The 24,947-nt window shown below is 34.4% G+C and overlaps 1 protein-coding gene across 19 annotated transcripts in view; it reads left to right on the top strand.

The window, feature by feature from the left end:
- Nucleotides 1-24,947, top strand: part of MYCBP2 (MYC binding protein 2) — a 282,485-nt gene that overhangs the window by 209,108 nt on the left and 48,430 nt on the right. For all 19 annotated transcript variants that reach the window (XM_055096857.3, XM_055096853.3, XM_063595814.1 and 16 more), the window contains 4 exons: nt 19,037-20,680; nt 21,569-21,738; nt 22,447-22,691; nt 24,720-24,887. In XM_055096857.3, the coding sequence (XP_054952832.2) occupies nt 19,037-20,680; nt 21,569-21,738; nt 22,447-22,691; nt 24,720-24,887 (2,227 nt within the window). The remainder of the gene's footprint in view (nt 1-19,036; nt 20,681-21,568; nt 21,739-22,446; nt 22,692-24,719; nt 24,888-24,947) is intronic.

Here is a 24,947-nt window from a genome sequence, read left to right as displayed (position 1 = left end):
GCCATTTCACTCTTATCAGTGGGTAGAAGAGAGACTGTACTTGTTTGGACAGGTTTGTTTGTTTTTTCTAAGTGAATTTGGTATCTGAAATGTATGACAATTTAGTTTTCCCAGTTTTCTCAAATTGTTGTTTCCTGTCTTTATTTTTATTGTTATTTGTTGTTCCTAATATGTTAAATTGATCATTTGATTCCAGTTCTGTCTTTTAGGATTGCTCTAGTCCTTCATTCATGATAGTAATTCACATTGGTTTGGAAAAGATACCCAAAAAAATTATACTTAACTGAGTGTTCTTTTTTCTTAATAACCTCCTGAACCTTCCACCTAAACTTTTCAAAGCTCTGTCAAGTATGACAACAGTGTGCTCTTCTTGGCATTCAGTTCTCATGTTGGCTATACAATATATAAACACATTAATTGAATGAGCTAGTTTATGAAAGTTTCAGCTTGTATACCATTTTTCGGATTCAAATGCACAACCTCTTTGCTTTGGTAAAGTACATTCACACTTAGGTCTAAGTTATTTGTTTACAAAAATACTTTAATAACTGTTATTAGGGTCATGTAAAAGAATGCTAGCTGGTTTAGTTTTTATTAAGAACTAGGTTAGTATGTAGCTAGCATATGGTATTATTCATTACTTTATCCACCTTAGGTAAAGGGTACACAAGAGTATAAACTTTTCTGGGTTTCCACTATCCATTAGGAAAGTTTAATTAATGAAATTAATTAGTTTGGAAATATAAGTACTATCAATTTCTAGCTTATCATCTTCATTCATGTATAATATTAATTTGAATGTCTATTAAGAGAAGAATTTCAAAGAAACAAAATAGTGTCACATGTGCGAAATAGTTTTTTCCTACTATGATAAATATTATTTTAGAAGAATGAAACAGAAGTGAGGAGTTAGTTTATTAATTTTGTGTTGCATCAGACTTTTTACATTTAGAAGTACTACTTAGGTTTCAAGAAGTTTTAAAGGTAAGGACAAAGGGAAAAACAAAGGAAAAATATCAGGATCAGTCAGGTAGAAAATTTATACTAGAAAATTTAAATTCATTCATATTCAAATTCAGTTTTAAATGAAAAATTGCCTATGTCATAGCAGTAGCAGACAAAAGAACTAAGGAGAAAGGAGAACCTTTTTGTTCTATCTAAAGAATCATTGCAAGTCTTTACAAAAACAAGCATAATTACCATTTTAATTTTACCAAATTTAATTAATAAAATATTTCAAAACAATAAACAGTAATAAAAGTTGATTTGTCTCTTCCAGGGAATAACAGTTTCTAGGTGACATTTTGTCAATATAATTTTATGCATATGTGTTATCAGTACCACCACTTTATTTACCACTATCTTGAAGCAAATTTGAAATCATGGCTTAGCTATGTTTCAATTAGCAATTTTCTGAATCATTACTTGCCTATAGTCCAGCAATGGAAATTACTTAGGTCTTGTTTTAAACTTCTTATTCGCAACAGGACGTCTCTAAATTTTGACTTCCAAATTCCAGAAAATGGAAGTCTTAATCTTTAGCATCACAAAAAAAAGTATGGAATCTGAAAATAGTTTTAATTTTTTTAAATAATTCAGAATTTTATTTTTTACATCCTGTTGGGAAAGGTAAATGTGGCAAAGTGCCAACATTTAAGACTCCCCAAGCAAGGTATTCTTCCCTGAACCTCACTACCATGTATCCCACTAGTATATCACCTATGCTTTAGAAGATGGCTTATTCTTAGTGAACTTCCCTATGCTATTTAGTAAAATGAGATTTATTTTTGTTTTATACCTTTGTGATACTAAATAAATCATTATGTAGAAGACCATATTTACTCAATTTTGTTTATACTGATAGTCGCCACTATGTAGTAAACACTGTACTTAAGCACTTTGATACAGCCTCATTTGAGATACTGTCTCTTATGTCTGTTTTACAGAGAAGGAAACATAGGCTTAGAGAGGATAAATGATTTGCCCCAGAAACATACATAGTAAAATGGTAGAGCCAGAACTTGAGGTCAATTCTGTTGACTACAAAGGCTATTTTAAATATTCAGCCTTACCTCGGTAAATAATGCAAAATCTACTTTAATATATATATTTTTTAAATTTATATTTAAACTAGGTCTGGCATCTAGAGTATTAGCTTTGTTCAGATTGATTATTTTTCTTTTTATAGTTTGACTTTTTTTAATGTAACAGTAGTTTGAATGGAAAAAAAGATTTCCTGAATGTCATAACTCAAGATCCTGGTTAACTAGAAAAATTCTACAAAGACACACATCAACCGGTGCATGGTTTAACTTCATCTAGCATTTCTATGAGCATTATTATCTGTAATTCTTTGGGGTTTTTTTCTGAATCATAGTTTTTACACCTATCTTTGGAAATTTGAAAATAATCTGGCACATTAAGTTAATTTTTGATACCTTTTCTTTAGAATCAGGCAACATTTTATTCCATAAAATAGAATATTTGGTAATTTTTAAATTAGCAAAATTATTTGATTTTATATACGTAGAAATTATTTCAAGTGTTATTCTAGTGAAGTAGAATGTTACAGAAGTAAAAGTTAACAAATTTCCCTTGTCTTATGTGTGTGCACGCAGAGACATGAAAAAGAAAAGTATGTATATAGAATTTTCTTTACTGTTCTACAATTTACTTTTTAATTTAAAAACTAGTTATATAGTTTTTAGAATTGGTAAGCAATTTGGCAAAAAAATTTTAGTGAACCAAAGTGGAGAATGATATCTGTGTCTGCTTTCTTTAAGAATATTACATTCCTTATTTTCATTATCACCATTTCTCTTGAAAGCTTCATTTTATGTCCTGTACCTTCTGACAGTGTCTTACACATCACAGGCATTCAAGGAGTGTTTATTGACTGTAGGTATTTAAGATTACCATTTCATCAATTTAAGATCTTGTGTTTTCTATTATGATATTCCATTGTTTACTCAGAGAACATCTTCAAAGAAGAGAATTTATTTCTTTCTCTTAGTAATTAAAGCCAACTATACTGTGACAGTATGATGTATGATAATTGTGGGTTTATACTGATTGAATTCTAAGCAAGATTATCCAACTGAAAAACTATATTGCAAATGGCTTCATTTAACATAGCATTTTATCACTTTCTACCTACTGTTCCAGAGGCTGAATAGTTCATTTTTCAACTTTTATTTATTTGTTTGTGGTAGAAAAATGGCAAATAAAACTGAAGACAATTTGCTTTTCTCCCAGAAACTTTTTAATACTTTTTTTATTTTATAATGTTTTATTTTTAATTTTGATGGGTACATAGTAGACATCTTCCAGCAATTTCAAACATGAAATATATGATATATGTCAAAAGACAGTACTTTCAAGCACAGATATCATAGCTCTAGGTTATCTTGCAACAAGAGTTTTTCTATTATACTCATAAGTCACATTCTTATGTGGGACAAAAAAAATTAAATGTGACCCCAAAATTCATTTGGATATCTGCATGACTATTTATTTGCATTTGAGAATATGAACACACTAAAGTACTATGTTTACTTAGCTTGTAGAAACATAGTCATGGAAAGACTTTCAGCTCAGATTTCCCTTCCAGCTACTTACTAGCTCTCTAAGTTATCTGACAGGTCTGAATTTTTGTTACCTCATTATAAAATGGGATTCCCAATAAATGTTATCTTTGATGTTATTATTGCCTTTTGATGCAAATACTTAATACCTCTCATGCTTTGAGGAAAATATAGAAAAAGTCCCTCTCTAAAAGAGAGCAATCTATTCTTGGTGTGGAATGAGTTGTAGGAAGGAATTTAGAAAGGGACAAATGAGCTTTCCTAGTTCCTTTTGGGTCTATTTTTGCAATGTAATTCAGTTACCTATTTTAAGATTCTTAATGTATTTAGACTGCATTCAGATGTTAGTGTGAATGTTAGCATAAAAGTCAGGTTTGTTTGTAAGGCTTAGACTGAGTCATTTCTACCCCGGATTATAATCTCAGCACTGTATTTGTCAGTTTGTCGTTTGCCTGCTTTGAAGGTATGTGGATGAAGCACTTGATTTAGGAATGAGGACCTGTGGGATTTAATCCCTGTTTTAGAAGATTAGAGTCAGCATTGGTTCACATATCAAAGTTTAATAAAACTTTTCCACTTGACTCTATAACATCTGTCACAACAACCAACATATTTATTTTAGTTTTGGGGCTAACATCTCCAGCATCCCTACAAATACAAATCATTTTAGGCATGGGCTTGAATTTATCTTCACTGAGCTGAGCCATCTTCTCAGTGACCTAAAAGCTTTGACCCAGGTGTTTTGTTTTGCTGCTTCATCAGTGATTTATTCATCCACCCTTTACTTCATCCTAGGAATTCAAACCACAAAGAATGCTGATGTTGCTTACAAGACATTTTGTCCCAGTGCATTTGTTTGCTTTCTCCTGGCTTGATTTGACCTTTTATCTCTCCCTCTTCCCCCACCTCTTTATTTGCTACTGTGTTTATTTCACCCTTCATTACCATCTTTCTTTAGATGACTTATTCATTCTTCCATTTATTCACCTGCTTTTGTTAAGTATCTACTCTGTGCTAGGTTATGGTGATGAGCAAGGTTAAAAAAAAAAAAAAACATGATCACTGATCTTGAAGGCTTCTAGAATATTTTAAGAGATATAACCTAGTTAAAGAAAAAATAATGGCATGTTTTAAGTGCAACAAGAGCAGTAGTCACAGGATGCAATGGAAACACAGGAGAGAAAGCTTCTGGCTCAGCTAGGAGAGGTTAGAGAAACATTCAAAAAAGAGGCAGGTCCTACTCAGAGTGTTGAAGGACTTGTGAGAATTTATCAGGCAGGGAGGAGTGGAGATGAGGAAGGAGGTTAATGGAGCATTCCAACTATAAGGATAACATGAGTTACATTACAGAGATCCAATGAATCACAAAGTATTTTATTGAGTCCACCTACGTGTCAGGCAGTGTACTAAGCACTGTTCATGCAGAGGGCCAGTTTGGAGTAATGAAACTCCAAAGTTTGATTAGAATAGGCTTAGGAGAAAACGGGGGAGGAGAAATTGGAGACAATGAATATAGAGAAGTGTGTCAAGATTTGATCTAAAGAGAAGATACTAAGAGAGAAGATACAAGATCTGGAGAGGTTTTTGTTCTATTTTGTTTGTTAATGGAAAAAAAAGTATATCAAGGTTGTTTTCTAATGAGAGTAATTCAGTTGAAAGAAATATTAATAATGCAGGAGGGTGAGGAGAATTACTGGCACAATATTCTTTTATAGAAGAGGGGATGCAGACCAGGCGTAGTGGCTCACACCTATATTCCCAACATTTGGCAAGGCCAAGGTAGAAGGATGGCTTGAGGCCAGGAGTTTGAGACCAGCCAAGACAACATAGCAAGTCCTTGTTTCTATAAAAATTAAAAATTTTTTAAAGATCAGCTGGGCATAGTGATGCACACCTGTAATCCTAGCTACTTGAGAGGCTGAAGCAGGCAAATCACTTAAGCCCAGGAGTTAGAGGCTGCAGTCAGCCATAATTGCATGCCACCACACTCTAGCCTGAGCAACAGAGTGAGACCTTGTCTCTAATATGTATATATACAGATATATAATATATAATATATAAAATACATATTCTATATAAAATATATATTATATATTATATAAATAAAATATATATAAAATATAATATAAATAAAACATTATATATAAAATATATATTTTATATATATATAATATAAAGAAGAGGGGATACAGCCCAGTGCAAAGTGGAAAGGTTGGCTAAGTGGGATCATAAATAGTTATCCATCATAACAAGCAAGAAAGAAGTATGTATATTATTGGGAGCTCTTTTTTCTAAGTAAAATAGGAAGCACTTATCAGCTCAGAGTTACCATGGAGAGACTGCATTGATAGTTTGAGGAAAGAGAAGATATGAGATTTTAAAAGCTAACATATGTCAAATATTTATCACATGCCAGGCACCATTCATGGGAATCAACTTTTATCCCTGTCCAAGAACATGGTTCACTTGAGAAACTTCATGCATGTGCAGCTTTAAGTGACCTAGTGTCAGTGTCTTAGACTAGAGAGGATGGGGCTGGATCATGAAGGGTCTTGTAAGCCATACTTAGTTTAGACTTTATGTGCAGTGAATAAATGGAGGGAGCACATGGAGGAAATTGTTCTGCAGAATTTTAAATAAAAAGAGTGATATGATCAGTTTTACATTTGGGACAGATAACTGAAAATATTATGAAAAAGGTCCTGGAGAAAGGGAGAATGTTGGAGGCAAAGAATCCAGAGAAAAGCTGAGTAGGGTTTAAGCTAAGGTTAATTGCAGGGAGAATGTAGAAGAAATATTTAGGCAGTAAAATGCTTAGGACCAGTCTGGACAACAAAGCGAGACCCTGTCTCTACTTAAAAGAAAAAAAAAAAATAAGCCAAGCATTGAGGGCTGCACCTATATTCCTGGCTACTTGGGAGGCTGAAGCAGGAGGATTCCTTGAGCCCAGGAGTTTGAGGCTGCAGTGAGCAGCCTGGGTGAAAAGAGCAAGACCTTGCCTCTTAAAAAAAAAAAAAAAAGGAAGTGACATGCTGATTAAAGTTAGGAGCCAGTCTCAAATGACATCTACTTTTATGCTCTGTTTTGAAAGATAATATCTTACCTAGTACCAAGAATAAAACACAAAACCACCTTTTAAGAAAAAATGAGTTCGGTTGGATGACTTAGCTCCAGTTGGCTATAATATAACTTGAAATTGAGAAATATATTTAGCATTCTCATAATTAAAGATGGCATTGTTGACTGACAAGTTGAAAATAGAAAATTATTCATATATTACATTTTATTAAAAAATATTATTAAAGCATTCTCATGATTTTGCACTCAATTTAGGAAGGATTAGGTCTGCTACATCTCCCACTTTGTTATTCTCTCAAACTTCTGTACCTGTAGTATATCTCATTACTGAAGCTGAACAAAACAAAATGTTCATTTTTTGTAATCAGACTTCTCATCCTTATCATCAGATTGTCTTTCCTCCTTTGGTTTATTTAAGAAGTGTGCATCAGCAGCAGCCGTTATGTCTTATGATGGCATAATTTCAAGTGTTCTAGGGGCCTAAGAAGTTATCCAGCTCTCATTTTGAGATGAGAGAATTCTTGCTGACTTGCCCAAAGTCATAGCTGGCAAATCTAGGACTTGAACATGAGAGTCTGTATCGGGGGAACCCGCCCCCAATATTTCAACATAGGTTCTTTCTATTTTCCCTAAGCATTGGCCAGTCTGAGAAAAAAAGAGAAAGAGTACAAAGAGGAATTTTACAGCTGGGCCTCTGGCGGTGACATCACATATTGGTAGGACCGTGATGTCCTCTGAGCCACAAAACCAGCAGGTTTTTATTAAGCAGGTTTTTATCAAAAAGGGAGGGGATGCAAGAACAGGGAGTAGGTCACAAAGATCACATGCCTCAAAGGGCAAAAAGATCACAAGGCAAAGGGCAAAGCAAAGATCACAAGACAGAGGGCAAAATTAAGATTACTGATGAGGGTCTATGTTCAGCTGTGCATGTATTGTCTTGATAAACATCTTAACAGAAAACAGGGTTCAAGAGCAGAGAACCGATCTGACCTCAATTTCACCAGGGTGGGGTTTTTTCCCCACCTTCTGAGCCTGAGGGTACTGCAGGAGACCAGGGCGTATTTCAGTCCTTATCTCAACCGAATAAGACAGACACTCCCAGAGCAGCCGTTTATAGACCTCCCCCCAGGAATGCAATTCTTTTCTTAGGGTCTTAATATTTAATATTCCTTGCTAGGAGAAGAATTTAGTGATATCTCTCCTACTTGCACATCTGTTTATAGGCTCTCTGTAAGAAGAAAAATGTGGCTCTATTCTGCCTAACCCCGCAGGCAGTCAGACCTTATGGTTGTCTTCCCTTGTTCCTTGAAAATCGCTGTTGTTCTGTTCATTTTCAAGGTGCACTGATTTCATGTTGTTCAAACACACATGTTTTACAATCAATTTGTACAATAGTGGTCCTGAGGTGACGTACATTCTCAGCTTACAAAGATAACAGGATTAAGAGATTAAAGTAAAGACAGGCATAAGAAACTGTAAGAGTATTATTTGGGAACTGATAAATGTCCATGAAATCTTCACAATTTATGTTCAGAGATTGCAGTAAAGACAGGTGTAAGAAATTATAAAAGTATTAATTTGGGGAACTGATAAATGTCCATGAAATCTTCACAATTTATGTTCCTCTGCCACGGTTCCAGCCAGTCCCTCCGTTCAGGATCTCTGACTTTCCGCAACAAGTCTGCTAACTCATTCCAGTGGTTTTTTCCAACTGCATCTCAGTTATCTTACATAGACTGCAAGAAGTGAGAAAGACAAGAGGTCATCTAGTCCAGCCTTGCTATTTTATACTTTAAATCCCTCAACCACATCCCTGATGAACTTTTGCCAGGCCGGTAATTAACAATATCACAAGGCTGTTCTGATTGTCTGTATTTCTCAGTGTTTGTTAGAGCAGGGATGTCCAACCCCCAGGCCACAGACCAATTCTGGTCCAAGGCCTGTTAGGAACCCAGCTGTACAGCAGGAGGAGAGCATTACTGTCTCAGCTCTACTTCCTGTCAGATCAGCTGCGGCATTAGATTCTCATAAGAGTGCAAACCCTAGTATGAACTGTGCATGCAAGGGATCCAGGTTGAGAGCTCCTCATGAGAATCTAATGCCTGATGATCTGAGGTGGAGCAGTTTCATCTTGAGACTATTTCCCCAACCCCCCATCATATGGAAAAATTGTCTCCCAAGAAACCAGTCCCTGGTCCCAGAAAGTTAGGGGACCATTGTGTTAGAGAACTAAGGAAACCGTCCTCTACCTGCCACATAAGAATAAAGGAAACAATGGAACAGTTTCCCTACTTTCCCTAATTAACATGTATTCCCATTTTGAGGCAGTGAGTTGCTGGTACCTGCTTTCTCCTTCTTTCTCCAAATAGTACTTTAAAAGTATCTTATCCTGGCTGGGCGCAGTGGCTCATGCCTGTAATCCCAGCACTTTGGGAGGATGAGGCGGGTGAATCACGAGGTCAGGAGATCGAGACCATCCTGGCTAACACAGTGAAACCCCGTCTCTACTAAAAATACAAAAAATTAGCTGGGTGTGGTGGCAGGCACCTGTAGTCCCAGCTACTCGGGAAGCTGAGGCAGGAGAATGGTGTAAACCTGGGAGGCAGAGCTTGCAGTGAGCTGAGATCGTGCCTCTGCACTTTAGCCTGGGCAACAGAGCAAGACTCCATCTCAAAAAAAAAAATAAAAATAAAGTATCTTATCCTAAAAGCACTTCTGTTTTTGGTTTAGGTTTTAGCTGTCTTTGTGCTGCGTAAGCATTGTCTCTTTCTCAGGATGTCACTTCTGGAGGCAGGAAAGGGTTATGGTTAATGCTAATCACTTTATCAAAATGTCTGATTTCTCTGATGTATAATTAATATTTTTCCCTTGCAACTAATAAGCAATTTGTGGAAAGTAAGATTTTTACTTTTAAAAGCATATCCAACCTTCTTGTGTCTCAAGTTAATGCTCGGGAAGCAATACCTGTCTCTTATATTTTGAAGTTATTCTTTCTAAGGCCTAAGATATATACCCATCAAATTATGCTCAGAATTTTTGTCTCAGCCATTTCACCAACCCTGAAATGATACGCTTTTCCTAAGTGTTATTTTCCTTAACCATATTTACTAGAGATTTGGAATATATTCAATAATATGCTATGAGTATGTTTTCTTCAAGTTCAATTATGTGTAGATGTCATTTAGAGAAACAGTATATTTTGGGGGGAATCCACTTTATGTGTCCCATCTTCTTTCCACATTCAGATCATGTGGATTAATGTCATAGTCTAGTAAAAAGCTTGTTTCTATTTTATCCTTAAGTTTAAAATGTTGTTCTTTCATTCTATTAGCATGATTCTTTTAGTATACTAACATTTATGTAAATAAGTTTTACATAAATACATTTATATAAACAAATCTTTAGTCTAATTCTTTTAGTATACCAACATTTATGTAAATAAATCTTAGTTTCTGTTCCACGTCCTAAGCTCCTTTACCATTCACATAATTCCATATTCCTCCTAAGTTTACTACAAAGAAGAATATTAGATGTACTGATTATGCAGTGATACTGCATCTAAAGCTGTCAGTCAAGAATGGCTGCCATAGCTAAGAGTATATACAAATCATCACTGTTACTTTATTTTATTTTTTTAATTTTATGTATTTATTTATTTTTTTGAGACAATTTCACTCTGTCGCCCACACTGGAGTACAGTGGTGCAATCTAGGCTCACTGCAACCTCCCCCTCCCAGGCTCTAGTGATCCTCCCACCTCCGCCTCCTGAGTAGTGAGGACTGGAGGCGAGTGTCCCCACACCTGCCTAATTTTTGTATTTTTTTGTGGAGATGGGGTTTCACCATGTTGCCTAAGCTGGTCTCAAACTCCTGGGCTCAAGCAATTTGATTGCCTTGGCCTACCAAAGTGCTAGGATAACAGACTTGAGCCACCGTGCCTAGTCCTGTCACTTTCTGAAAAATCCTATGAAGCATTAATAGAAGTGGGAATAATAAAATCACACTTAATTATGCCTGTTTTTAAATCTGCATATTGTTTGATTAATCACATCTTTTGGCCAAGTTGAAGGCATAATTTATATATTGTCTATAAGAATCAATAAACTAGTTTCTAAATATGTTTTAAATAAATAATTTAAAAATTAATTTCTCAAATATCCTCAACTATAAAGTTAGACCTATTTACTGTTTCTTGTAGGAGCCTATTGCTGTCAAAAATATCTGAAGTTCTATTCAGAGAAAAATAGAAATGCACAATGACTGGGACTTAAGTTGAGGAAAGTCAGCAACACTGTTCCCATCATTCTACCATAAATGTGGCAAAATCTTATTGTTTGTGACAGATCTATAGAATTAGATTTTCTTATATCTAAAGAAATATGTATAAATACATAAACGTAGGTATGTATAGCATGAACAGAATACAGTGCTATTTGACCATTGTCACAAGACTTATTTATAAAACCTCCTCAAGCTCTTGCCAATATCTTAGTTAAGATTGCATCTAAGGTGGGAGGAGGATGAAGATTGAAAAACTGTCAGGTAATGCTTGATTACCTGGGTGACAAAATTATGTTTACACCAAACCCCCATGACACACAGTTTACCCATGTAACAAACCTACACATGTCCCCCTTGAACCTAAAATAAAAGTTGGAAAGAAAAAAATTGGAAAGAAAAAAAAGGAACTTAAAGAGAAAAAAAAGATTGTATCTAGTAGTTTTACTAAGACTATAAAATTTCTGACGGCTCCACTACCTCCTCAAGATTGAGAACTAAACAACATGAGAAGCACAATTACATGCCAAAGATTCTTTTTGCTGTCGTCGTTTGTAGCATCCCAGTGGAATGTCTTTGAAAAAAATTTTTTTTATCTGTATTATCTCACCTGCTCTGAGTATTGGTGACAGTGATATATGCATTGTGATTAGACACCTAGCCTCCTGAATATAATGTATTTCCAGTATATTGTCCTCCTGAAGAGCCTGTTTACAATTCTTTGAACATTGCCTGCCAATAATTTAGCAAATTGTTATTGAATGTCACAGCTTGATTATAGAACATAGTAAGAAATCAACAAATTGAACACCAAACTGAATTTAATGCTAAAAATTATCCTTTTAAAAAATAATGTATTACTAATTTTTACTCATGAAATTTAACATTTCCAATCATTGCTTAGTTGTTGACTCAACACTCAAAAATAATATATGCTACTTTTAAAATCCCAAAACCTCCAGATTTGTGTACTGCCACCAGGTGTTGACAGGTGCCTTGATTCTTCTAGTTTGTGGTTCCAACGATAAGGTCAGGGTCCTGATACAGCAAAACCACCATTTGTCTTTGTTAAACTGAAATGAGAATGCGTTCCTTATTGGAAAGAAAAGTTACACGGTTTTATTATTATCATCAGTACTTAGAGAAGACTTAAAAAGCACAATTTAAAATGAACTCAAAGTTTCTGTGACTAGGAAATGATATGACTCAGGGAATTTAATACTTGGGATCCAAAACAAAGAAAACAAAATGACCCATAAAGAACCATGTTGTTTATGAGGGCAAACTATAGTAAACAAACAACATTAACTTCAAATGAGCACTGGAGAAAAATCCTGATTCTTTAAAATTGTTTTTAATATTATTCTCTTTAACTTAGTGATACCCAAAAAAGAATCAAAATTTTGTGGAGAGGAATATAATAACTGGTTGTCTTATCTGTATTAACAGGATTTTGTAAAAGCATTATTATTTCTGTCAATTGATTTTTAAAACATCTATCAACTTTTTTTCTTTTGTGTATAGATATCAATGTATCTCATAGATTGCTTCCCTTTTTTAAATTAAAAAGTATAAATCTTTATAAAAATTAACTATAACTTTATGAAAGTATGTTTAAACTTGAGCAGATTTTGTAAAAATTTAATGTGCAGAACATGTGTTGTTTTCAGCAACAGCTTAATTTCTTTAGTCACTTAACCTTTTTTAGACTTTTGTTTTTAAAAAATTTCTTTTTTTCACTCTGAATCATACCTAGGAATCCAGTCTCTCTAGCCTTTGTAATATATTGAAAAGACTTGAAGGCCATTTTGCCTTCAAACTTTTTTCCAGGAGTTTGTCCTTAAACCTCTAACATCTTATAAGTTTCCTTGTAGTTTTTCACATTTCTGTTTTATGTGTGCTTCCAATTAAGATGGTATTCTTCTGATTTCCTCTTCCTGCTATGTGGAGTCTTCACAGATTTTTAGCAGCCAGGCCAGGAGATTGTATTCCTTCCTATATTGGCAGGTTGGATTCCCCCTGAATTAGCTCTTCCATTCAGAGGCTGCCACCGTTCTAGTTCGTGTCTTGAAGAATTGTATCACCCTCCTAACTGATATTTTAACAATAGTTGCAAACTCCTTATTATATGACACTTAAATAGCATAAGAGCTCCTTTTGCAGCACCTGACATCCTTTGAGGTTTATAGATTTGTTCAAAATGAAGGATGTACAAAAATATTAAAAATTTAACTTTTTAAAACTTAGATTAAGATGGCTTTATGCCATGGTATGTTGCTATCTACTCCTCCTGTTGTCTCTTGAGCCCACTGCATTCCAGCTTTAGTCCCTATCCTCAGAAACTGCTGTAGTCAGTCTGTGACTTTTGTGTTGCCAAATTCAGTTGTCGATTCTAAGATGTCAGTTTTACTTAATCTGTCAGCAGTATTTGATAGAGTTGGTCTTTCTTCCTAGAAACACATTCATTTGCCTGCCGGATATTTCCTGCCTTACTGACTGCTGAATTCTAGTCTCCTTTCTACATCCTCATCTATTTGGTCATCTAGAAATGTCCTAGGGCTTTGACCTCTTCTAGGCATCACTCCCAAAGTGGTATTCTGCAGTCATGGAGAATGACACATCTGTAGGCATATGACTCCCAAGTTTCTCAGCACCTGATGTGATGTATACTTATTTGTTCATTCCCTCTCTCCTTTCTCCTAAATATAAACTCTGTGAGAGCAGGGACTTTGTTCCTGTTCACCACTGTGTCTGCAATGCATAGAACAGTATCTAACACGTAATATATACTCATACTTTACATTGAATGACTTCTTAATTTATGGGTCATTCATCATTAATCTTGACCATAATAATGAATCAGCCGAAAACAGCACTTTTTTTATTTTAAGAAAAGTATGTTATGTCTAGTTTATTTCAATAATACTAAGACAGCTATCTCCTTACTACCTGAATTTATTTCAGCACAACCGATTTTGTTTTAATTGCTATGAGTTAAAAACTTTAAATACAGTGAGTTTTTTTAAATTCAGAGAGAGATGTTTTTTAGCTTACTGCTTTTAAAAGACTGCAATTTAAAGGTTCTGTTAATTCTTCAAAAAAAGATAAATTAAGTACTTCATTTTCCTGCATAGTAAATCATTGACGTTCCTAACATTTTTTCAATGACTTATAAATTTTCTTTGCTTTGTGTTGTGACACGTTGTGTAAATGAGATTTGATATCAGAAGTAGGATCTACAAAACAAACACTAAATACTGGGGTTAGTACTAACGTTTTCACTAAAGATGGACCCAGAAAAGTAGCCAAACACAGTATCACCCCGAGTCCATTCTGAGATACATACTGGAAAATTATAGTAATCGGTTCATTCAGGAAACCAAGTGACAATAGGTTAAGCCATGAGTAATATAAGTAACATTTCTTTATCTTCCACTATTAAAAAAAAACTTGTAAATCTTTATTTAAATGAACACCGAATTAAAGAAAACTGAGCCAAAGAAATGTAAGTCTAAAATGAAATGCTCAATTTTGATTTATCAGAGATATGAGCCTTACTAAGTTTTAAGTTAACAAATTTGGACATTAACACATATTAATCTAAATTAATTAATTCGACCTTTGTTTTCAGTTTTAGAGAAATGTAAACTTGTTCAAAAATATAGCAGAATATAAACTATTTAAAATAACAGTTTATACTTGCATACCATTTGAAATGCTTTGTTTTTGCTTGTGTTCTCTGCTAAATTTTTTTTCCATTGAATCTGTGCTGCTTCTTTGCCAATGTTTTCCACTGTAGAATCTCCATCTCGCAACCTTGCTTCTCGTGAGCGCATTTACAAAAATTATGGTGTAGCTGGGCCTGCCTCTGCTCTCTCATCTCTGTCTCACAAACTGAAGGGTGGGTATACATGCATTCATGGATGGGCCATTCTTAATGAACATAGGGAGTGTCATTAAAGATGTTTCCGTTCATCTCAGTCATGTTCATGCCATTCCATTTTTTAATTAAAGTTTATCATTTTATTTACATTTGTATATGTTTGAGTAATTTATGATGCTCCTATTCAGTATTATAGTATAGATTATCCCAGTAGCTATGCATGTTCATTACATCTATAGGTTAAACATTACTCTTACTTAATTTTAAAACTTTATGAGATCATTAAAATTAAAATAGGTATAAAGAAAGAATTACCTAATTTGGGGAATTTTTAAAATCATTTTTATCAGAAAAAGATGATATATGTGCAAGGCATAAAGCACATTTTTTAGTCTTAAACTTATTGTTATATAATATAAAAATCATTTTACTATTTTAGTCTTTTATGAGAAACACTGATAATGAACTTAAAGTTTTTAAGTTTAAATTAGTTATTAGGACTCATGTGTCTATTTACATCTATATGTAAACCTACCTGTCCTGTCTGGCATAAATTTTTCTAATATTGTTTTCCTAGTGACTAAGTTTTAATATTTTAAACTTAGAAATGTTTAAACTATTGACAATTGACAAAATTTCAGACAATTTAAAAATATGTTTTTGGTTTTTTGAAACACTACAGATGCCTACTTAAATATTTTGTCTTAAAGTATTATTTAATTAAATTTAAATCTTGTAAATCTTTTAAAATCTTGTATTTAAATAAAATTTTATCAAAAAGAACTTTTACAGCAATGCCTAACATATCATATAAGTTTTTCAACTAATTACTGATTTTCTTTTTTTCTTAGAAATAGATAAAACAGCTATATGTTTCTCATTATACAATTGACAGTATAAACATATAAATAGGAAATATAAAAATATACTAAATAGTATTGTACAACCTGTGCTATATAGTATATAGTATTGTGTGTAATAGCATATAGTATCATGTAACCTGATATATGCTATATATCATGCCATGTGATATATGCATATAGTATTATGATATAGTATGATCCTGATAATTTATGATTTTGGCATGAAAAAATGTATGGGTCATTTAGTGAATGAATGCTTACCATTTAACATGTTTAGTAACATTTAACTTGCTTGCCCTAAGTTTCTATCCTGTCATTATTATTTCTTCAGGATTCCTTTAAAGTTAGAAAAATGTTTGCATATTATCACTTAAATGTAAGAGTACAGTCATTAAATAAATTAGGAGATGAATGTGAAAGTATTATGTACAGTCTAAAGATTTTTAGCAAACTGTTTATATTTGTTGATATTTTGAGCAGCCACAACATACAATTTTTAGTAATATTTAATAACATGCTGCAAAACATTTGAAACACAAATGAAGAAGATAAACATAAATTAGCACAGGGGCTTACCCCACTTAACAGGCATAGTTTTTTTTAATATATAAAATACATTTTGGAAAAATAAATTTTTCAAAAAGATTTAGTTATCATTTGAGAAATACATCTGAAAAAGAAATATTTCTGCCATTGTTTGTATGCCTAAACTTCAACAGGTATTTAGCTGTCACCACTTACAGATCTTAAGAAAATATTCACCACTATTAGAGATATAATAAGATATACAAATGCCTATTCTTTCTAACACTATGTAATAAACTTTTTTGCTCACATATGACAAGTGGTGTTCCTGGTATTTGGCAGATTCCATTTTTCAGGCAACCACAGAGGTTGTTTTCATGATGAGTAAATAACCTACCATCGTAAGTTCATATGCATTCCTAGAATAGAGGTAGCATCAGCAGGTATTCACCATTCCTTTGCATGCAGCTGTTGTGCAGGTCAACCACTAAGACACATCTGACACAGGAAGTAGGTAATCTTTGTCAGGAACCCTTCCTATTTGTTAGAAATCCTACACAAGTTGTCCTTTTTTATAAATTAGAGAGAAAACCTCTTTCAGTTTACAGATGGATTTTTTAGAGAAAGGGATACCAAATATAAAAGACTTACTAATTGTTTGTCTAGATTCCCATTATGTGTGGTTCAGTTTCTGAAATAAATGTGATGATAAAGGTGATAAACATGTCTCCAGCTGTCAGATTAATAACAAAAAACAAGTATTCCAAACATCACATACTCAAAATTAATGGCCATGACTACTGATGTTTAATCTACCAAATATAATTTGTTTACCAAATTTGCCATATGCTGTTACTAGGTCAGTAAGATTAGATGGGTAGCAATTTTTTGAACTACTTTTGAACAGTTTAAGGGTACTTATTCATAGATCACATCTGTTTATCTGTGCTCTCCCAAGACAGCATTGATAGTTAGAATTCTAAATTGAGATTTTTAAAACCCTTTTTTCAAAACTTAGCCCCATCTGTTAATACTGTATTTATAAAACAGAGCACATAATATGATAAAGGAGGTTAATGATTGAATAATGAAGCTTTGCAAGAAACTAAAAAGCATTATGTTTTAGTTACTTTTATTCATCCAAAGAACAGGAAAAATTATCTTAAATATTGGCATGTTGCAATTAAACATTTAGTTCATCAGTGTGCCCTGTATAAAGTACTTGCCATACTCTATTATTTCACCACGTAATTACTCAGTTTGCAAGTATCTAACCCTTACACATCAATAACTAATGTCACCTCTGTCCTGTGGCCTTGGGAGCCTTAATTGTAAAAAGTAGACTTCTGGAGAAGCTGAATACTTGGGAGTAGCAGAAGAAAAAAATCAAGAAAATTGGAATATATTACTCATTCAACAAATATTTATTGAATACCTACTGTATTCCTGGATTCATTCTTGGTATTACATCAGTGAAGAGTAACAGACAAAAATACCTGCCCTTGACAAAGACCGGGGCAGATTCTCCAGCACTACTGTCCCGAGCCATAGAGAACCAGAGCGTGACTATACACACTTAACACATGCACGGAAGCATAAAAAACATTTTCCTACATCATCTGAATTTGTTCACGTCCTTTTTTCTTTTAAAAAATAATAACATGCAGTTATAGCCAGTTAACAAATCTACCTTAATTTCCTAGGAACTCTCTTTGAAAAAATATAAATACTTCCAGATAGGTTTATGGATTTTCAGTTTTTTTATACCACTTGAAACCCTTCAGTCAGATTGCTTTTCTCCTAACAACTAACTGGTATCACTTGCACTAAGAGTAGAAGTTTTTATTTTAAGGAGGAAAGGTGATGTTGAAGTTTGTACCATTTACTTGAGTCACAGACAGCCTGGCTCTAATGCCTCAAAGAAAAGCATAAAATAGAATGAAGGAGAGACACTGAATGAAGGCAGGGTGCTAAAAACAATTAATGTCCATGCAGAAATATCTAATGCTTTGCCTTAGAAAAGGGAGGTGATTCTTCTTTTCATCCTGTTTTTCTGTCATTCTCCTGACTCCTTGTTTTGAGGGTCCACAGTTCAGACCACTCATTCTGAGGATCCACCGTTTCTGTGGTTTCCAAGGGAACACAGGCTCTGAGTTCTAAGCAGCTAAGCTTCCTGAACTTTTGGAGTGTAACCTGTTTATAAATAATTAAATAACAGCTTCAGGGCATTCATATGCTCATTGTAAACTAGTCTAATCTGATCATAAAACAGAGTGCCTCTTAAGCAACTCTTTATTAGCCTAATTGTTTGTATGCATACACTTAAAAATTATAATTGTGTCTATGCATAAATTCAGTTCTCTGATTCAACAAAACCCATACCGTTGCCCTAAGGATGCGAGGTGTCACTCTGCTGGAAATTTAGCTCTACTCTACATTTAAAATACAAGTTTTAACATTAAATAATTTCTTATTCCCCAAAAGATCAATTTCTGTCTCTTTCTAGTCCCTCACTGAATTTAAATTCTAACTAGTTATTGCACTAGGGCAGAGGTTGAGATATCACTGATAGTTCACACTGGATTTGTTCAACCTGTTGTTTTGCATCCATGAAAATAGTTTTTGGTGGTAATGGTTGTGTAATGATGTGCAGAAATTTTATTAGAAATATTTCCCCCTTCTTTCCTTTATTCTTCAAGTATTTTAGTATGTATGACAAACAATATAAATTTTGTAGCTATGTTTTTTTATTTCAGTGTTTAGTGGCTAAATTATCAGTAAGTTATAATTTTATTAATAAGTTTCACTATAAAATGGACCATACAGGTGATCGAGGAAACATCTCAACATCTTCTAAACCAGCCTCTACATCAGGAAAATCAGAGCTGTCCTCTAAACACAGCAGATCGCTTAAACCTGATGGACGTATGAGCCGGACTACTGCTGATCAGAAGAAGCCAAGGGGCACAGAAAGTTTATCTGCTAGTGAATCCCTCATCTTAAAATCTGATGCTGCAAAGTTGAGGTCAGATTCCCATAGTAGGTCATTATCTCCCAACCATAACACCTTGCAGACATTGAAATCTGATGGGAGGATGCCTTCTAGCTCCAGAGCTGAATCCCCAGGACCAGGTTCTCGGTTGTCATCTCCTAAGCCAAAGACTCTCCCAGCCAATAGGTCTAGCCCATCGGGTGCTAGTTCTCCACGCTCCTCCTCACCACATGATAAAAATCTACCTCAAAAAAGTACTGCTCCTGTTAAGACAAAGCTTGATCCTCCTCGGGAACGTTCGAAATCAGACTCTTACACACTTGATCCAGATACCCTCCGCAAGAAGAAAATGCCCCTCACAGAACCTTTGAGAGGACGGTCAACGTCACCAAAACCAAAATCAGTACCAAAGGATTCCACAGATTCCCCTGGATCTGAAAATAGAGCTCCCTCTCCCCATGTGGTACAGGAAAACCTCCACAGTGAGGTGGTCGAAGTCTGCACCTCAAGTACTTTAAAAACAAATAGTCTAACAGACAGCACCTGCGATGACAGCAGTGAATTTAAGAGTGTGGATGAAGGTTCAAATAAAGTTCATTTTAGCATTGGAAAAGCACCACTGAAAGATGAACAGGAAATGAGAGCATCTCCCAAAATAAGTCGAAAATGTGCTAATAGACACACCAGGCCCAAAAAAGAAAAATCAAGTTTTCTTTTCAAAGGAGATGGATCCAAGCCTTTAGAGCCAGCCAAGCAAGCCATGTCTCCTTCTGTGGCCGAATGTGCCAGAGCTGTGTTTGCTTCCTTCCTCTGGCATGAAGGCATAGTACATGATGCAATGGCTTGTTCTTCTTTCCTAAAGTTCCATCCTGAACTTTCCAAAGAACATGCTCCTATAAGGAGTAGTTTAAATAGCCAACAACCTACAGAGGAAAAAGAAACCAAGTTAAAAAATAGACATTCATTAGAAATATCATCTGCACTGAATATGTTTAATATTGCACCCCATGGACCAGACATATCTAAGATGGGTAGCATCAACAAAAACAAGGTATTGTCTATGCTTAAGGAACCACCTCTGCATGAAAAATGTGAGGATGGGAAAACCGAGACCACTTTTGAAATGTCCATGCATCACACAATGAAGTCTAAATCTCCTCTTCCCTTAACTTTACAACATTTAGTGGCTTTTTGGGAAGACATCTCTTTGGCTACTATCAAAGCTGCTTCCCAGAATATGATTTTTCCAAGTCCTGGTTCCTGTGCAGTTCTTAAAAAGAAAGAGTGTGAGAAAGAGAATAAGAAGTCCAAAAAGGAAAAAAAGAAAAAAGAAAAGGCAGAAGTTAGGCCCAGGGGTAATTTGTTTGGAGAGATGGCCCAGCTGGCAGTAGGAGGACCAGAGAAAGATACCATCTGTGAACTGTGTGGGGAGTCACATCCATACCCGGTAACCTATCACATGAGACAAGCTCACCCAGGTAAATGATACTGTTGAATGTACGTATAAGTGCTTTTTTCTTTAATGAACCAGATCACTTCATTTGAGCTGTTCTATGAATTTTGTCAAAGGATAGGGAATTTATAGTATCTTAGAATGTCATTTTTAAAGTACATTATCAGTACAGGGTTTTGTGAAAAACAGATAAATTCTAATATTATGATGGCCAGGTCATTTAGTGCTATTTCACTTTCATGTAGCATGTTTTAAAAAATATTATGTGTTACCCAAAGGGTGTGCCATTAATGTGTCTGTCTCACACAGCAGAAACAATGGCATGCCCATACACACAGGGCATCTCCTTTGATTTTACTATATTCCTGTTCAGAATTGCAAATTAAATTAGATTAGATTGATTTCTATAGGCTTTTTCCTACGGAAGTGATATTGTTTTATCAGAAGACTGCATTTTCAGTAAATGTAATGATTTCTGTAACATTGACTAATATTCCAAATTCACCTAATACAAATTTGGTTAATTTTTTTCTTTGTCTACATATTATACCTCAAATGTCTTATGAATATGTGATTTCTGAAAATATATCATTGTTATAGAACTTTTATACTTGTATTGTCTAATTTTATTGACATAATTAAGTATATCTAAATGTACCTATATTCTATCTCTCTTTTAATCTGCCTGATTAGAAACTAAGTATCTCTCATATTTGGGGCATCATTTAATTGATTGCTTTTTGATCAAGTAAGCTATTTTTCTGATATAGTTAATAGCCTGAAAAATAAGATATCTACTTCAGTATTTTGCTTTCTTTGAGAAGGTAAATCTGTCATTAATGTATGAGTAATAAGAATCAAACTATTAAGGACACTTGGAATGTTAAATATTTATTTTTGGTATTGTTTCAAGGTTGTGGCCGATATGCTGGTGGACAAGGTTACAATAGCATTGGGCATTTTTGTGGAGGATGGGCTGGTAACTGTGGTGATGGTGGCATAGGAGGAAGCACTTGGTATCTGGTATGTGATCGCTGTAGAGAAAAATACCTCCGCGAAAAACAGGCTGCTGCAAGGGAGAAGGTATTTTATTCCATTTGGAGCTATACTTTTAATGATATGGATACACTTTATAAAAATACCTTGTTATGATCTTACTACATCAGATAATTCCACATAGTTGATATTAAAAGATCAGTTTTTATAATGGAAATCATATACAAATTTAATATTTGTACTAAGTCAAATGCTTTTAATTTTAAAAATGAACTATATATTGGAATAACACTAGATAACCTCTGCTACATATGCCTTATTGACAAATATTTGTTGTGTAACTCTTTATTATTAATTGTCTGTTATTCTCGCTATGGAGATCTTTCCTTTTCACCTTCTTTCTCTTTTCCTCTTTTTTTGGCTCCTTTGTTTTCCTATTCCATATCTACTCTCTCTTTTCTTTATTCACTCTAGTGGCACCTAACTAAAAAATTTCACTGAATATGCGCACTGAAATGATTTACTTTTCAAAAAAATGAATTACATTTAGATTTAACTAGTTAGGTGTTAAATTTTTCTGAAGAAGGAAAGGAAGTATAGTTTGTGTTTGATACAAAATTGTCTCGGTCAGCCCAGGATGAATATGAAATGAATGTTGTTTTTTATAATCTTATTATCTTAAAATAGCTTTACAAGTCTTTAATAATTTTTATTGGAAACTCAAAATACTTAGCTTAAGAAACTAAGGGTTTTAATGTAAGTCAGAAAAGATTAGTTGATTTTTTTCTTTGCCAGGTCAAACAATCTAGGAGAAAACCAATGCAAGTCAAGACCCCTCGTGCCTTGCCCACCATGGAAGCTCACCAGGTGATTAAAGCCAATGCACTCTTCCTGCTGTCCCTGAGCAGTGCAGCAGAACCAAGCATTCTGTGTTACCATCCTGCAAAGCCATTCCAATCTCAGTTGCCCAGTGTAAAAGAAGGCATTTCTGAGGATCTTCCTGTGAAAATGCCTTGTCTCTACCTGCAGACATTAGCTAGGTAATAAAATTTTGCTGTTGTTTTTTAATCACCTTTGGATTAACAGCGATTGTTTATTGATATCTAGGGTAGTTCGGTATTTGACCTACACTTTATTAGATATTGTGTACTATAAACAAACTTCCAGGCATTTATTTTTTGAGTTGCCTTGACTGACATAATGACTTTATGGTAATAGGTATTTAAAAAACTATAAAAATGCTTCATCAATTTGCATTGTATTAATACAAAACATGTCTTAGAAAATAAGACTATAGCCATCTTTTACTCTTTGGTAGGCTGACTTCACTCTGTTAGTGTGAAATGCTGAAGTGTAAAGAAAGTGTGTTTCCTTAGCAGTCTTTTATTTCGTAAATTATTCATTCTGTTAGCATTTAAATGAATACCAACTGGGCACCTACCAGCCTTGTGCTAGGCCCTGAATGTATGAATATAACAAAATCCTGGCTTCTATATACTCATACTCAGATGTCAAGTCTGACATGTTAGTGAAACATTTGAAATGCCATGTGAGGAGTGCTACAATAGAAGTATGTATGTAAGATGCTGTTAGAGCATAAAAGATGGAGAGTATCTGAATCTTCCCCAGGAAATCAGAAAAGGCTTCCCAGAGGGTCTGAGCCCTTAGTAGAGTCTCAAAGGATAAATAGAAATCTGTCACGCAAGTGACAGGAAGAAAGCGACTCTTGGAAGAATAACCCAGGTGAGTAAAGACACAAATGAAATCTCATTACACATTTCAGGAATCACGGGTTGTTAAAGGACTGGCTACTGGAGGAAATAGGTGAAAGCCCGTTCAAGGTGATTGGTTCACCCAAGTAATGTCGGGCTCTGTAGCCCAGGTTAAGATTGCATTTTATCCCATGAGCAGAGGAAACAGTGGAAGAATTTTAAACAGAGAAATACATGAACTGGTTTGCAATTAAAAAATCACTGTGGAATGTGGAAGCTAATGTGGAGACTAGATAAAAGTGCATTACTGGAGATAGAGAGAAACCTGTTAGTATTCTGTTTTCATATATTGGACCTCAGTGGTGCAGCCTGTACTTTCACACATTATGCACTGACACTCCAAAAGAGCCTTTCATATACCAAAATCAAATTTTTTTCATCAGCTGACAAATGAAGATAATCTAGATATTGCCCACTGACATGGCTTGCCAACCAACAGTTCCATTTTGGAAATTGTCCTCTTTGTGTAGCAGAGTTGTATGGTTTTTAAAATTTTGTGCTTACTATTACAATAAAATGAATAAGCAACAAAAATGAAAATATGAGACTAAGTACATTTGAGACTGAGGTGGAAATCATCAGTATGCCAAATACAGTAGATCTTTAGTGTGAATCACACCACTCAGTGGACTTAGGTTAGCAACTATTTGTTCATTTTGAAAAGGAAAGAATCAAATTGTAAAACATGAAAAATGCTAACACAGCATAATTATAGATTTTTTTCTTTTTAGCTCTCTGGGGAATGGGCACCCCTTCCACCCTGAACCACAGAAAATTGCATATATCTAATATTTTTCAAATATGATCTTATGTATGTTCCTACCCAAAAAAAGTAACTGCTTGTATTTCAGTGGTCTGTGCAAGAAATAATAAGCATGAACCAAGGCAGTGATGATAGGGAATGAGAAGAGAGAATGGCTCTGAGAGGAAACCTAATATCATGGGCTTGAAAGATGATGATGATAGAGGGCTAAGCCTACTACAACACTGGAAATATTTTAGCTTAAGCAACTGGATGGTTGGTGGGCTTATTCACCAAAACACTGGAAGATGGAAAAGTTCTCAAAAGGAAAGAAACTGAGTTCAATTTTGGATTTGAAATGTTTGTGGTACCTGGAATGTTGATGAATAAAATTATCAGACTTTATTGTCACCTACCTACATCTACGATTATTTTAATACTTTGCCTTTAACTATGATTTACATGTGCTGCTTTTCCTGTTATGAAAGAGATTAAAAATGGAGAGGATCCGTATTGCCATCATGCTTTAAGTTATTGGGTTTGATTTAATGCAGGCATCATCATGAAAATTTTGTGGGCTATCAAGATGACAACCTATTCCAGGATGAAATGAGATATCTACGTTCAACATCTGTACCTGCCCCATATATATCAGTAACTCCTGATGCAAGTCCTAATGTATTTGAAGAGCCAGAGAGCAATATGAAGTCTATGCCACCAAGGTATTTTAGTTCTCTCCTGTCTGTTGAATAGCTAGTGTTTGGTGGAAGAAAGACTTTGAA

Source organism: Pan paniscus, chromosome 14, assembly GCF_029289425.2.
Source record: "Pan paniscus chromosome 14, NHGRI_mPanPan1-v2.0_pri, whole genome shotgun sequence".
NCBI classification, from domain to species: Eukaryota; Metazoa; Chordata; class Mammalia; order Primates; family Hominidae; genus Pan; species Pan paniscus.
Note: the sequence above shows the minus strand (reverse complement) of the source record. Positions and strands in the feature narration are given on the sequence as shown.